Here is a 15,342-nt window from a genome sequence, read left to right as displayed (position 1 = left end):
TTTCTCCTCTCTGATTGGTCGAAATTCTTAGTAAACACACTAACTCATGATAAGATCAGGAAATAGCATTTGAACCATGTGTTGGTTAACAGAATCGTAACAATTTATTTTCTTTTTCTAATTTGTATTATAATTAAATTTAATCATGAATTTATCATTGTTATCACAATTTTCTCTTTCAAATGTATACTTTAAACCTTATTCTAGACAAGAGTTGAAAAAGTCCAGTGTTCTTGAGATAACAAACCCAAAATCTTTCGATGCTCTTGGTCACCCAATGAAAGGAGGTCTTCATGATCCTTTATTAGGTAAACAGTTTTTGTTTTGTTAAATTTTTCGATTTTTTTCTCAATTGTTTTCTTTTTTCGTTGTCTATTCTCTAGGTCCTAGTCGTAAGGATGATATTTGTGCTACGTGTAATCTTGGTGATCGTGGGCGAGATGAATGTCCTGGTCATTTTGGACATATTACTCTTCCTTTGCCGGTTTATAATCCGGTTTTTCTACGTCAAATGTTTCAGGTACAATTTGAATTATTCTTGTTTATTGATTTGATTTAACTTTGTTTTTGTTTATTTCTTTCTCTTGTTCTTGGTTTACCGTCTATAGTTATTATCCATGTGTTGTTTCAATTGTCATCATCTGCTGTTCCATCAAACACAATTACAAATTGTTCTCGCTCAATTTAGAGCACTTGACTTGGGATTTGATTACTTGGTAGATGAAATTCCTTGTGTTGCTTCTGATTTAATGTCAGGAACAAAGGCTGATGATTCACCTGAATTTGTTAACTATCTTAAAATCAAATTAGATGAGTGTATAGATTCTGCAGTTAAAACTGCTGGAAATGTTTCTCTAGATGAAAACAGTCAAGTACGAAATGTGATCGATCGGAAACAGCGTTTAATGAAAGCTTTTCTCATAGGAAAAGCAGTGAAAATACTAAAAACATGTCCAAATAGAGATTGTGGAACCAAAAAATTCAACATGTCACTCATAAATAACTCTATGGTTTTAATGCAAGCAACTAAATCTAAATCTTTGAGCTTTGGAGGTGCATTGTCATCAAAAATGGGAGAAAATGTTGAATCGGAAGATGTCCTTAAAAGCAGAATTCAAGAGGCTGATCTAAGTCTTTCTGGTAAATCATTTTTAACTCCGTTAACCGCTCGAGATCATTTAAGGCAATTGTATAAAAATGAATCGAAAACCCTAAAATTTATCCTGAAAATTTTGATGATGGATAATCGATTTACAGAAGATGAAACTGCAAAAGATTATGAAAGTCCTATTGATATTTTCTTCATGGACACAATTCCAGTTACTCCACCACGTTTTCGTCCTTTACATTTTATGAGTGGAAAATGTTACGAAGATGAAACAACGGCCAATTTAAACTCGATTCTTTTATTGAATGCTGGTTTAGCTCATCAGTTAAATGAGATGAGAAAAAATCCTGAAGGAACTACTGCTGCTGAGAAAACTGCCGAGTTAAAGAGTCTCAATTTAGCCTGGAATCGTCTACAAATTCAATGTAATCGAATCTATGACAGTGAAATGGATAAATTACCCGATAAAAAAGGTCAAGGTGTCCGTCAAGTTTTAGAGAAAAAAGAAGGTCTATTCAGAAAGAACATGATGGGTAAAAGAGTTAATTATGCTGCTCGATCCGTTATCTCTCCAGATCCTTACATATCGGTAGAAGAAATTGGAATACCAGAAATTTTCGCAACTCGATTATCTTATCCGCAACCAGTGACACCATGGAATGTTGAAGAATTGAAAAAGGCCGTTTTAAATGGTCCCGAAGTTCATCCTGGTGCTTTATCGGTTAGCTTTGAGAGTGGAGATGTTATGAGATTAAAAGCCAATGATGTCGAGCAAAGAGTTCGAATCGCCAATTTACTTGGCCAAACAAAACCTGGATCAAGAATCGTTAATCGTCATCTCATCTCTGGTGATGTTTTACTCCTTAATCGACAGCCAACCCTTCACAAGCCCAGTATCATGGCCCACAAAGCTCGTGTTTTAAAACGTGAGAAAACACTTAGATTACATTATTCTAACTGTAAATGTTACAATGCTGATTTCGATGGTGACGAGATGAATGCTCATTTTCCCCAAAGTGAACTTGCCCGTGCCGAAGCTTATAACATTGTCAGTGTTAATAAACAATATCTTGTACCCAAAGATGGTTCCCCCTTAGGAGGTCTTATTCAAGATCACATTGTCTCCGCTACTCTACTCACAATGAAAGGAAATTTTTATAATCGTGAAGATTACCAGCAACTTGTTTACTCTGCTTTATTTTGTCACAATGGTCCAGTTAAATTAGTTAGGCCAACAATCTGGAAACCTAAACCATTGTGGTCAGGTAAACAAATACTGACCACTCTAATTTTAAATTTGGTTCCATCCGATTCAGAGCCTCCCACACTTTACATACCAGCAAAGGTCAACAGTAAAACCTTGACCAGTGATAGGCCAGTTTCTATTACACAAACATCTTTCTACTCACCTGAAGTACTAAATGATGCTGATGTTGTAATTAGACAAGGTGAAGTGTTAAAAGGAATCATAGATAAGGCCAACATTGGACCAACACCTTACGGATTAATTCATTGTTGTTATGAGCTTTATGGAGGTAAAGTTTCAAATGCTTTACTTACAGCTATCGCTCGGTTGTGTACAGTTTTTTTACAAATACACGGAGGTGTCACATTGGGAATAGAGGATATTCTGGTCAATCCAGTGGCAGACTCAGTTCGTGCCGGAATTATTGCCGAATCAACAACCGTCGGTGATGAAGCTGCTTGCCAAGCCGTTAATTTGCCTGTTGGTTGTGAAAAATCAATTCTAACGGAAAAGCTTCGTGAATGGCACGCATCTCAAGATCCCGTTTTAATGAAAACCCTTGATAGCTGTATGAAGGGTAAAACTGATGCAGTTAACAATGGTATTACCGCAGCATGTTTACCCGCTGGATTGATTAAAAAATTTCCCCATAACAATTTACAATTAATGATTCAATCAGGAGCTAAAGGAGGTACAGTTAATGCTTTACAAATCTCTTGTCTTTTAGGACAAATTGAACTTGAAGGTAAACGTGTTCCTCTTATGATGAGTGGTCGAACTCATCCAAGCTTTTTACCTTACGACACTTGTCCTAAAGCTGGTGGATTTGTGACCGGACGTTTCTTGACGGGTATTCGACCGCAAGAATTTTTCTTCCATTGTATGGCAGGTCGTGAAGGTCTCATTGATACTGCTGTTAAAACATCACGTTCAGGTTATTTGCAGCGATGTTTAATCAAACATTTGGAAGGATTAACGGTTAATTATGATTCAACTGTTCGAGACACTGATGGAAGTCTTGTTCAGTTACAATATGGTGAAGACGGAATTGATATTCTTAAAAGTCAACTTTTAAGGCCAAAAGCTATGCCTTTGCTCATTCACAATCGAAAAATTCTTATGCCTGGAGAAATAGAGTTAAACACAGTTTCAATGTCAGAATCAACGGAAGAGAAAGTTGAAGATTTAAAGAGAGACATCGAAGATTGGGAAAAATTGAATGGTAAAGATCGTCTACTTCGTCGTATTGGTTCAGGATTCCAAGAATATTTTGACCTTAAACTAAAAAATCATTTCGAAACTACAAAATCTACCGAGTTAAGTCAAGAAGTTTACTCGACGATTGTTGATTCCTGGTTCGAATTAAGTAAAGAAGATAAACGCCGATTGAATTTCTATTTCCTTCCCTGTCCTGGTCCATTATCTTTTGAATTCAGGCCAAATTGTCATTTTGGTATTTTACCAGAAAGCGTCGAATCTCAAATAGAAAAATATCTTAAAGAATCTAAAGATGGTTTAGTTTATAAAGATGACGACGATCACATTGGCGATGAACGATGGAAAGGTAAAGGCCTTTTAAGTGCGAATGATCTTAGGAAATTAGTTAGCGCTCGATTTATAAAATCGTTGGCTGATCCCGGAGAATCAGTTGGACTATTAGCCGCTCAATCAATTGGTGAACCTTCAACTCAAATGACATTGAACACTTTCCACTTTGCTGGTAGAGGTGATATGAATGTAACTTTAGGAATACCTCGACTTCGTGAGATTTTAATGACCGCATCTCCTACCATTGCAACCCCGAATATGGATCTACCTTTGGCAGCCGATTTCAATGAAGATGATATCAATAGAATCAGGAAATATCTCAGTGCCGTTAAATTGAGCGATGTTTTGGAAACCATTGATGTCAAAGAATCCCTATCAATTAACGATAAAGGATGTTATCGATATTATGATATCGAATTCAAGTTATTACCCCGCTCATGTTACAAAGATCAATTTAATGTAAAACCTAGAGGTATAATCGGATACATCGAATCAAAGTTCATTGGCAAATTGATTCAAGCAATCAAGAAAACGATAACTATACAAAAGAAATACAATTCACTTTATGATCATTCAATGCATCATCGAGAAAGTAAAATAACCGATGAAGGAGGAGATGAATTCGCAGCTCCAGTTCGTGTAAATAATCTTGATGAGGCGAGTTCTGATGAGGAAGAAAATGCCGTTGAAGAAGATACTCATGCAGTGAAGACTAAAGCCAATAGGAATCAAGAACTTGACTATGAAGAACCCGAAGAGGAAGAGATTGAGGCAAACAAAGAGCCCGATGAAGATCAAGGTGAAACTACCGTTTTAGATGCTGAAGAAGATGAAAAAGACGCTGAAAAGGTGAAAGGTGATGAAGAAGAGGAAGTGGGCGAAACAAAACAACAAGAAACTAGAGCATTGGAAGCACATAGAAAGTCAATGAAGTTAAAAGCGGAGAAACAAAATCGAGAAATGCTCGTTAAAGAGCAAAGTCCTTTAATCCATAAATATGATTATGATATTCATGATCTTTCATGGTGTCGAGTTGTTTTCAAATATTCACTGGATTATGATAAAGTAGATATCGCATCTGTCATTGAATCGGAAGCTCGTAACGCTTATCTATATAAAGTTGGAACAATTCAAAAAGCATTTGTTGTCGATGATCGAAACGCTTCAAAACGAGGTTTCACTCACGGGAAGATGATAAAAACGGAAGGAGTTTGTTTCTTAGATCTTGTTAATATGCATAAATATTTCGATCTCAATCGAGTTTACAGTAACGATATTCACGCCATTGCAAATACTTATGGTATTGAAGCTGCTCGAAAAGCAATAACAACCGAAATTGCAAACGTTTTCTCAGTCTATGGTATCGAAGTTGATCCAAGGCATCTTTCATTAATTGCCGATTATATGACATTCGATGGAAGCATTAAAGGAATGAATCGACATTCAATGGCTGGAAGTAGTTCCCCGTTACAACAAATGACCTTCGAAACAACTTCAGTGTTTTTGAAAAGTGCACTTATGTTGGGTAAGTTGATTAAACTGCGATTAAATTGCAAGCCAATTGATTCCAATCTAATCTAACGTTTTGCTTTTATTGATTTTTTCTATTAATTCTCAGGTTTCAATGATGATCTTAGATCACCTTCTGCCAGAATATTTGCTGGCCGTCCGCCGATAGTTGGAACAGGAATTTTGGGCTGTATTCAAGACGGAACTGTAACATATGAACAATCGTTAAACAGAAGATTTAAACCAAATAGAATAAGAAAGAAGCCCTTTACACCAGAACAAAGGGAAAAATATCGCATGCAAAAATTTGGTAATCGTAAAAGAAAGTTCCAAGTTGAAGTGGAAACTGAACCATTACCTTTAAATAAGAGAATCAAATTTGATTAAATATGTACAGTTAATTTAATAATGTTATTATTATACCTCAGCTTTCAGAAATGAAAGAAAAGTTAAGCCTTTTGAAAATACTGATGGAATCAAGAGAAAAGGCAAAGCTGAATCAAAAAGGCCTCTGGGAATATGTTTTGTTATATTTTTCATTGAATAAATTGTTTATTCAGAGATAAATATAAATTGTACAAAGATGAGAGTCGGTCATCTCGTTATAATCGGACAAATTGACCAAAGGGAATCACCAGGAACTATTGAATCAGTAGCTACATTGATTGTTGCTGATTAATGATACTCTTGAGATGAATGGTTAATAAAGGAAGAGAATCAAAAGAAAGAGAGAGAGAGAGAGAGAAAAAGAAAGAATTGGTAACCGGAAGAAAAGAGAAACCAAATGATGGAGAAAATCAGGAAAACAATGGAATAAAAGTGAAAAAGTGAACAAGTTGAAGAAAAAAAGAAAATGAAATGGTGATGATGAGAGTAAAGTGGAAATAGAATATGATGATGATGAGAAAAAAAGGAAAAAAGAAAAAAAAGAGAAAAAGAGAAATGCAAAAAAGGCAAGAAAAGAAAGAAAGAAAAAAAGATTATTCTCTTTTCATCATGATCTCATTGATGTTCCATGGAATTACCATGGGAGTATCTCTCTTATTTCAGTTCCTCTTTTTTTCTATGCGCAAGTTTTACCTTTGGAGATTTTTCATCATCATCATGTTTCAATGTTTCGCAATTCTCAATGTTTATCAACGTAGATTCTCACGTACAAGTTTTATTGTTAAGAGTTAACTTCTTATTCCAATGAGAAGGTGATGATGATGAACATTATCATTATCATTAGTAAGAGAAAGACACTGTGGGTAATATATTAAAAAACTGAGAAGAAGATAAATTCTGAAAGAGAGAGAAGACGAAAGAGTAAGATGATCTAATGGAGCAGGAGCAAAGATGAAAGAAAAAGATAAATTCTGAAAGATTGTTTTTCTTATTCCAATAGTTAAGCTTAAAAAGAAAATAGAAAAGAGCAGGATCAAGTTGGAATAATTTGAAGAGGAGAATAGAATGAGAATGAAGATGATGATGAAGATGAAGAGGAAGATGATGATGATGATGGAAAAGAGGGAAAAAGTAAGAGAAAAACTGAATCTCGGTGAAAAAGAGCAAAAGCAACAAAACATGAGTTTCGAATAGCCATTCACAATATTATTCCAAGTTCTGTCTCTCCTTTTTTCTCCTTTTATTTTGATTATTTTTTCCGTAACAAAATCAATTAACTTACAATTAGAAACAATTAATTGAGAATTTAATTTGGCCCCTGATCAATATTTTCTTTTATCGTTGGTTTTTCTTTTCGAATTCATTATATCTTCGAATATAATTTTCCCTCCTTTCGAATTGTTTATATTTTTTATTTCGTTTCGATGTGTTCACTTGTTTCTCTTTGTTTACTTCATGTGATTCGATTTTTCTATTCAATGTTCTAAGTGTTTTCTCTCATCATCATCATCATCATCATTATGTTCACCATTTTCCATCATCACCATGACCGTCATCATTATTTTCACCAACAATTCAGTGTTTACTATTGATAATTGATACACATTATCATCGCCAAAAAGGAGTAAAGATAAATCATCATTCTCATCACACAGTTTATCCTTTAGAAATTCAATCATCTTCTTGTTGTTAGTACAATTTTTTTTTCTCTCTCAAAAGTTATCGATAATAATTGACTCAATGCTCGGGGCTCAAGTTCGTTACTGGGAGCGTAAAAGGCACCCTGAACGCTATGGACCAGGCGATAGTGAATCTCATCAATCATATTTCGTCCCTCGTCTATCCAAAGATGGTCAACGTTACCTATTAATCTTTATACTGACCAGTCATCTTCTCACATTACCTCTATTCCATTATCTTGCCTCGAAGTCGTTTAATTTTGTCGACATACTTTTCAATTGGTTAACCTATGACATTCTTGTCCATGAAATCGCCCTTTCGATTGGTCTATTTGGTTCAATTACGGCCAAATGGAAGCCTTTAATTATCGCTATATTCCTTTTAATGGTCGCCATTTTATGTGACATCGCTGTTACCCGTTTTTGGACTCAATGGAATGCCAATGCCGCTGTTTCCATCTTCATGTGGGCTCTTATAGCTCTTGAAATCGCTTTAGCTCATTCGCTGGCTAAACATTATAAAAGAATTGAGGAAATGCCTCGAGAACCTTTGAATGGTCCAAGAAAAGGTAACCAAGCTTACCATTATGGTTGAACAAATGCCCCTCAGGCAAAATGTTACATGAAAAATGGATTTTGATTACATTCTAACTTGACCAAAAATAACAATTCTAATAATAATAATAATCCGTAACAATTTTAACGATAACAAAAAGGGATGAATGATAAAGATGAGGATGGAGATGGAGATGATGATGATGATGATGATGGTGATATGTTCATGGAATCAAAATCAACAGAGGAAATTAAGTGTAAAAGTGAAATGTAAACAATATCAAGAGTGTAAAAGTTAATAACAATCAAGAGGATAAATGGAAAAGTCAAAAGATCAACAAGCCCAAAAGCCAATAACGGAAAACTTGGATTCATTTATTGTTATGAAAATAAGACCAAATTTATATTATTATTATTATTATATAAGAATGAGAATTGAAATTGAAAAATTTATATATGTTATCATTGTTATGGTGATGATAGATGATAAAGGTGATGATAAACATGATAAATTATCATGATAAAAGAGTGAAAAAGGTAAAAGCATAAAAAATGTCAAATGGAACCAGAATGATAATTTAAATCGTGACAAAGTAACAATTTAATGGGTAGAAAACGCGATTCCCTTAATTGCCATCAATCAGTTAGCTAATTTTTTCCTCCTACAATTGTGATGATTTTGCACGCGAATGAGATGTTATAATATTATCATGGAATCACCATGTTGATTAAGACAACAAAAAGTTACCCAATTGTCATGAAAAATAAATAACTAAATGAGAAGACCAAAGTTTCAATAATCATCCTCATCATGTACAATCAATATTTTCAATTTACTTATCTTCTAATATCATCATCACATAATTTACTGTAATTTTATTAACCATTGGTGCCATCCAAATATTTATCCTGTTTTATCATCATCATTATTATTATTATTATCTTGATGATAATCATCATCAGCATCATCCATTAATCCAATGATCATCAAAATCAACACCATCAACAAGCAAAAGTAAACATTAAACTGACAATTTCCTCCAGCAATCAACCATCAACTGTAATCTTATTCAATTTTCTGGTTTATTGGTAATTATTATCCATGGCTTTTAATCATCTCAATCACACCACAGTTTGTTTATCCATCATCCAAGATGATCATCCTCATCCTTTCATCCTCATCACACACACACATAATCAACCAAACCATTGGATGGATTAAATTTAATTGTTTACCTTTAACCACAAATACAAATACAAACAACAACAACAACAAAGATAAATAATCGGGTATCAATGTCAATGATGGTGAATAATGAAATTGATTGAGGATAAATTCACTCTTGATTGAAATCTAACTATGATAAAATTCAATATCATGTTCATCATCATTGTTCATCATCATCATGGTAGATATATAAAAATGTTACTCTCCTTTCTTATATTAAAACCACCGTCACATTTTTTCATGTATTTATAGAGTTGAATATGAATTATATTTACATAGAGATACAAGTTAACATAAAGAGATAGAGAAAAAGTAAAAAAAAAAAGATGAAGAAGAAAAATAAAATCCAACTCAGAATTGGATGAATGAAATGTTAATAACAGTTTTTAGAAAGAGATAGAGAGAGAGAAAAAAAATAACAAAGTATATTACAATTCTTGGTGGGTATTCATGGTGAATGGATGATGAAAAGATAATAATTATAATAACATATCAACATCGCAACAGTTTCCATGAAGCTTTAGCTAAAGTGATGCTTGTCAAGTGCCATTACCTTTGCTTCACAAATTCTGATCATTTCCTTGTATTATCATCATGATTATAATCATTTCCACTCTTCCCTTAAATTTAATCACATTTAATCATCATGATTAACTGGCAGAGAGAGAGAGGAACACAATTTGGTAACAATTAAATCTCAGATGACAATTAATCACAGTATTTTGGATAATATTACTTTTCCCAATTTGCTTATTTCTGTTCATCTCTCATTTGTAATTAATCAATAATTGATGATAATTATTTATGTGAACCATACAAAAAGGGTAAATGATTAATTACCAACAATTTACACAGTAACAATTAACACAATATCTTAATCATGTCTTAACTTTAATATCATAATCAAAGGTAATTAATCAAAGCAAAAAAAATAGTGTTAAGTTTGTTGTCTTTATTGTTTTCATTTAACCTTTTGTTTACTTGACCTTAATTGTTGATTAAGGTTAATTGTAATAGATTAATATTCATTTTCATCATCATCATCATCATTGCTTTTAATTTTCCTTGTTTAATTGTCCTAATTCAAATATTGTTATTAATTGTCCATTGGAAATTATTATTATGTGATGTAAAAACCAAAGTAAATCATTTGTTACCATTACTAAATTTAATTGAAATCAAAGTTAATCAAGTTAATCTGATTAACAGTTAATCATCTCCTCTTGGTGCTAATCATCTCATACCAACCCAAACCTTTAGAATCCAATGATGATACAGAATTGAGATAAACTTTCCCGATAATTAATCTGCTTGATAATCCAATTAGTAAATTATATTATATTGGAAGAGATTAAATCTTTCCTTACAATCAAGACAAACAATTAACTGTAATAATGAATATTAAACAAGTTCCGTCGATGTTAAATTTTCCTAATTCAAGATTAACCAAAAGTTAATTGTTAACTCTAACCAAGTCTTCCGACACTTAATTAATAAGCTAATCAAATAATTATTACTTAATAATATTAGTTAATTGAAGTATTGCATCACTAGTGTTAGGTTAATTATCAACATTGATTATAATTGTAATCGATGAGGATAACAAAAAAAAAACCAAACTTCTCAGTTGTAATGATGTTGAAAATGAAATTATAACTCAATTAGGTAATTAGGAAATGATTCAGTTAACATGAGATAATAACAATGATAATGATAATTTTATATTCACCAATTGAAATCAACAATTGACTTCCAAGATTAGATTGATATTCACTGAGAATACTCAACAAAAAAAAAGTAAATCTTTCTCCCAGTGAATATTAACTGTTGAGTTAATATTTTCTGCTGACGATATAAGTGATTCAGCTGATTATCATTTTCAGAATTATCATCATTCCTCTTTCTTTATATTCAATTTATCATCTTCTCTCTCTCTCTCTCTCTCCCTGTTTATATCCTCAGACAAATTGAAACCAGAATCTAAACAGAATCTAATTGAATTCTCTATTCAATTATCATATATATATTTTCTGTTGGTTTTTTTTCCGTTTTTTTTTTCTTCATGTTGTTTTCAATTGTTTCCAATCCTTTTTCCTCATTGATAAATCACCTTCACCACAATACTCAAAGTTCAATTTAAATACATATACATACATGAATATCTATACATACACACAGAGAAAATGTATTAATACTCTGTAATTTAATGTTCCTAATCAATTCTTGTGAATATTTCAATGTAAATGTTTTGCTTTGTCTTTTCTGTTTCAATTTGCAATTCGATATTTTTCCGTTTCTATCCGATATCATACTTATTGTGTACTCTAATTAATACAATAAAACGTCTCCTCATCTGATTATCGTATTCTAACTGATTCAATTTCATATTCCATTGAATTTTTTTTTCTTCGAATAATCTTTCAAATCGGTATAATCTTTATACGGATTATTGTTTTTCTCAGTTGATATTTTCCTTTGTCTCTTGATAACTTTTCTTTTATACATTTTAATTTATTTTCATTGATAAGTTAATTACTTATTCACTTGATTAGATTGGTTCTATTCATCGAGTTGATTAAGGTTGATTTCCATTGAAACTTTTTAGAACAATTGGATTTTCGATCTTCTTTTTTTTCTTCTTGTTCTTTTCTTTCTTTTTTTCGAACTCTTTGTTTGTTTATGTTACTTGTTGTTTTTAATGTTCTACTGAATTAGATTGGCCTATTCAGAGGAGAAACTTTGATTATTCTGCCAACAGATTGAATTATCATTCCAGGGTAATCTGAATTCGTTTCCATTGTCTTTTTATAAGATCCAATTACCCTGAAAATGAAAAATCTCAGTTAATTACATGAATATTGGTTCCAAGTTAATTTTGTTCCTATTCTGGCTTATGTATCTTTTGTTTTGTTCACACTGGTTAATATTGAGAGAGAGAGAGAGGGGAGGGAGAGATATAATAACTTCATCTCTGTGTAAATAAAGGTGAGATTCACATGCGATATGATTAAATAATAACCTCATATTCGTGATTGAACCTCATTCATGTTTATCATGTCATTTATATAAAATAAAAGATTGAATCATGAATAATAACCCAATGGAAAATCATTGTTTACATTGAATGTGTTCAATCTGAGTGTTCATGTTGAAACCCATGAACAAGAAGGTAACACAACATGATTTGGTTTCCACCCAAACTTGAACCTGGAATCTTTTTTTCTTTCATCTTTTTCATCTTTTTCATCTCTCTCTCTCTCTCTCTCTCTCTCTCTCTCTCTCTCTCTCTCTCTCTTCATCTTCTCCATATTGATTTTGGCTTCACATCAACAACCATTAGAACATTGTGTTCACAGCACGAAGATAGATTAAGATGAATATATGAAAGGGTGAGAGAGAGAGAGAGAGAGAGAGAGATAATAAACTAAGAGCACAAGGATAAATTATTCTTAATTTAGTTACCATGATATTCAAAAGTAAATCAAGCTCAACGTGAAAATTGAGCATTTTATTGTAAAATTTTCTAGAATTCAAGTAATTATGTGTTGGAAGAGACAATTACGATTGACGCAACAATTTGATTAAGAAATTAGGGAAAGTGTAATATCTAAACTTTGGAATGATCATCAGATGATAATATAATTCAATTGTTTACATTAACTTTTCGATTTGGAAACAAAATCCAATGTAAACAAAGAATCAGATTAAAAGTAACAGTTAGTTCATGTTGATTTCTATTAGGAAAACAGATTAAAAGTCAACCGATTAAAGGAATCAAACTAAATAAACAAATCTCAGTTTCTTATTCAATCTCTTGTTTACCATAAAACTTTCAATCATTTTCATTCATCATTCTTATCTGATCATATTGGCTCGAAATCATTGAAATTTTTTCCATGATAATGAAAACTCTCTCATCGATCGTAACCATAATTTGGCACTTTTAATATTATTCAAAATTTAGAAGAAAAAAAAATTCGAAAATTCGAACTTTAGTAATTTTCTCATCCAATAGATGTCGTTAGTATGAACGAAATCCAAGTTCGTTCTTTTATAACAAATAAATACAATTACAAATTCTAATGATTAACAATCAAGACGAATCTTCATCAATCATGGAAATTGTTAAAGGTAAATATCAATTATCTTCATGAGAATCATTTGAATCTATGGTTCGTAACGAGAGAGAGAAAGATGAAGAGAATCAACTAATTACTATTGTAAGTCCAACAATTAGAACTTACAACTTTAATTGTGAGATTAATTCAGTTGTATGAGGCTCATCAGAGATTCTTCAATTGAATTGATTGGTGGTAATTGAAGAAACTGGTGAAAAGATTATATTTAATTTCTGATTTACATAAAATTCAACTTAAAAATAGTAAATGAAAGAAACAACAATTTATTTGATAATTAGATTACTTTCGTTGTACCAAATCAACCCAAGGTAATGATTAGCGATTGAAAGAAAATTAAACCAAAGTAATTAAGAAAAATAAAAAATTAGAGAATTGATTTAATAATGGAAGGCTCAGTTTTCTGTACGAAGAGCAAGAGAAAAGTTATCATAAGTTAATCAATCAGTTGATTAACTTGATCATTAAAGTTTTTTTTTTCCAACAGAAATTAATGATTTTGATTATGTATGTTTACTAATAATATATAAGATAATCAATTGTAACTATTAACTGATCATTAGTTGAAAATGATTAAATGTTTCAATGTGACTTAATATGTTTATTTGTTGAGTTGAATTAACCATTAATTGTTGAGATTTAAATTGTTAATCAAATCATGTAAATCACATTAATCTATCAATTGATAAATAAGGAGAAAACTTTTTCTTTCTGATTATCTGGTTAACCATTTGATACACATTATTAAATTGTGACGGTTTAAAATCATTGATTGTAGTGATTAACTGGTGATAACTATCAATTTTGTTTTTAATTTCTTAAAGTTAATCAATTAATTAAATTGGATGAGCTGATATATTATTTAGCAAACACACTAACTGTCAAGTTGATTAAGTGATTTGTGACTTTCACTGAGGATTAATTTTCTCGTATGTGTTTATTATTATGAGATTAAATATTTAGACACAATTTAAAATTAACCAGTAAACTAATTGCCCATCAAATGAATTAACACTGAGAAATAATTAGTAAACACAATTAAAGAGCCACAAATTAACAATCGAGACACCAAATCAGTGGCGATACAATTGACCGGTCAAATTAATGGTTTCAATTTAAATTGTGATTAGCCAATTATATTAATATTTAGGGAATCAGAGGAAAATCAAAAGCAAAAAATTAATATCAAAAATCAATTGAAATAATTTAAACGTTAACTTTAACAATTTGGTTACCTGTTTATATTTTTAATCAGCTAACAACAACAATTTAGCTACACTGGTGATACATAACAACAATTACACAGGAGATGGATCTTGATTGTTAACTATTTTTATGTAACAATCTAATTGTTAGAAAAGGAAACCCAGAAATTAAATATTGATTATGGTAAATATTATTTTCATCTCTAGAGGATTTTCATTTGGTGTAATCGTATGGACCTCATGCTAATATTAATTCACATTTCTGTCAATGAGAAATACAGAAAGTTATAAATATAATATTTTTTTTATGTATTCTCAAACCCCCATGAACCGGATGAACATTGAATTACAATTTTCTATTCATGATGGTTTCACTTTCAAAACGATAAACTGAACAAGAATAATGATCAGATTGTAATTATGTTAATTGTTATCATCGAAAGTAACTCTAAAGAGACTCTGTAATTATCATGAATTTTTTTTTCCTATTAGAATGAGAATTAAGTAATAATAATTTGAAATCAGAATTTCATCCGATAATTTCATTACGAGATTATCAGAGTTCCAATAAGTCTTATTGATTAGCAGATTATTGATTGTAAATGATCAAGTGTTGATCAATCAAATTGATTACGAATCATTGATTACTTTTTATTTTCATTGGTGTTTTAACCTCAAGCTTTTTGTTTTCACTTGACAGTTAAAAACTAATTGTAATTGTGTTTACTCATAATAATAAAC

The 15,342-nt window shown here is 31.4% G+C and overlaps 1 protein-coding gene across 1 annotated transcript; it reads left to right on the top strand.

The window, feature by feature from the left end:
• Positions 1-66: 66 nt before the first annotated feature.
• On the top strand, positions 67-5,984 carry LOC128390134 (DNA-directed RNA polymerase I subunit RPA1-like). Its single transcript, XM_053349812.1, has 4 exons — positions 67-308; positions 384-520; positions 609-5,427; positions 5,521-5,984. Exons 1-4 carry the CDS (start codon positions 146-148, stop codon positions 5,796-5,798), a joined length of 5,397 nt encoding a protein of 1,798 aa, XP_053205787.1. The 5' UTR covers positions 67-145; the 3' UTR covers positions 5,799-5,984.
• Positions 5,985-15,342: the final 9,358 nt, after the last annotated feature.

This window comes from Panonychus citri, unplaced genomic scaffold (genome assembly GCF_014898815.1).
Source record: "Panonychus citri isolate SS breed McGregor unplaced genomic scaffold, ASM1489881v1 Contig00115, whole genome shotgun sequence".
Taxonomy (NCBI): Eukaryota; Metazoa; Arthropoda; class Arachnida; order Trombidiformes; family Tetranychidae; genus Panonychus; species Panonychus citri.
Note: the sequence above shows the minus strand (reverse complement) of the source record. Positions and strands in the feature narration are given on the sequence as shown.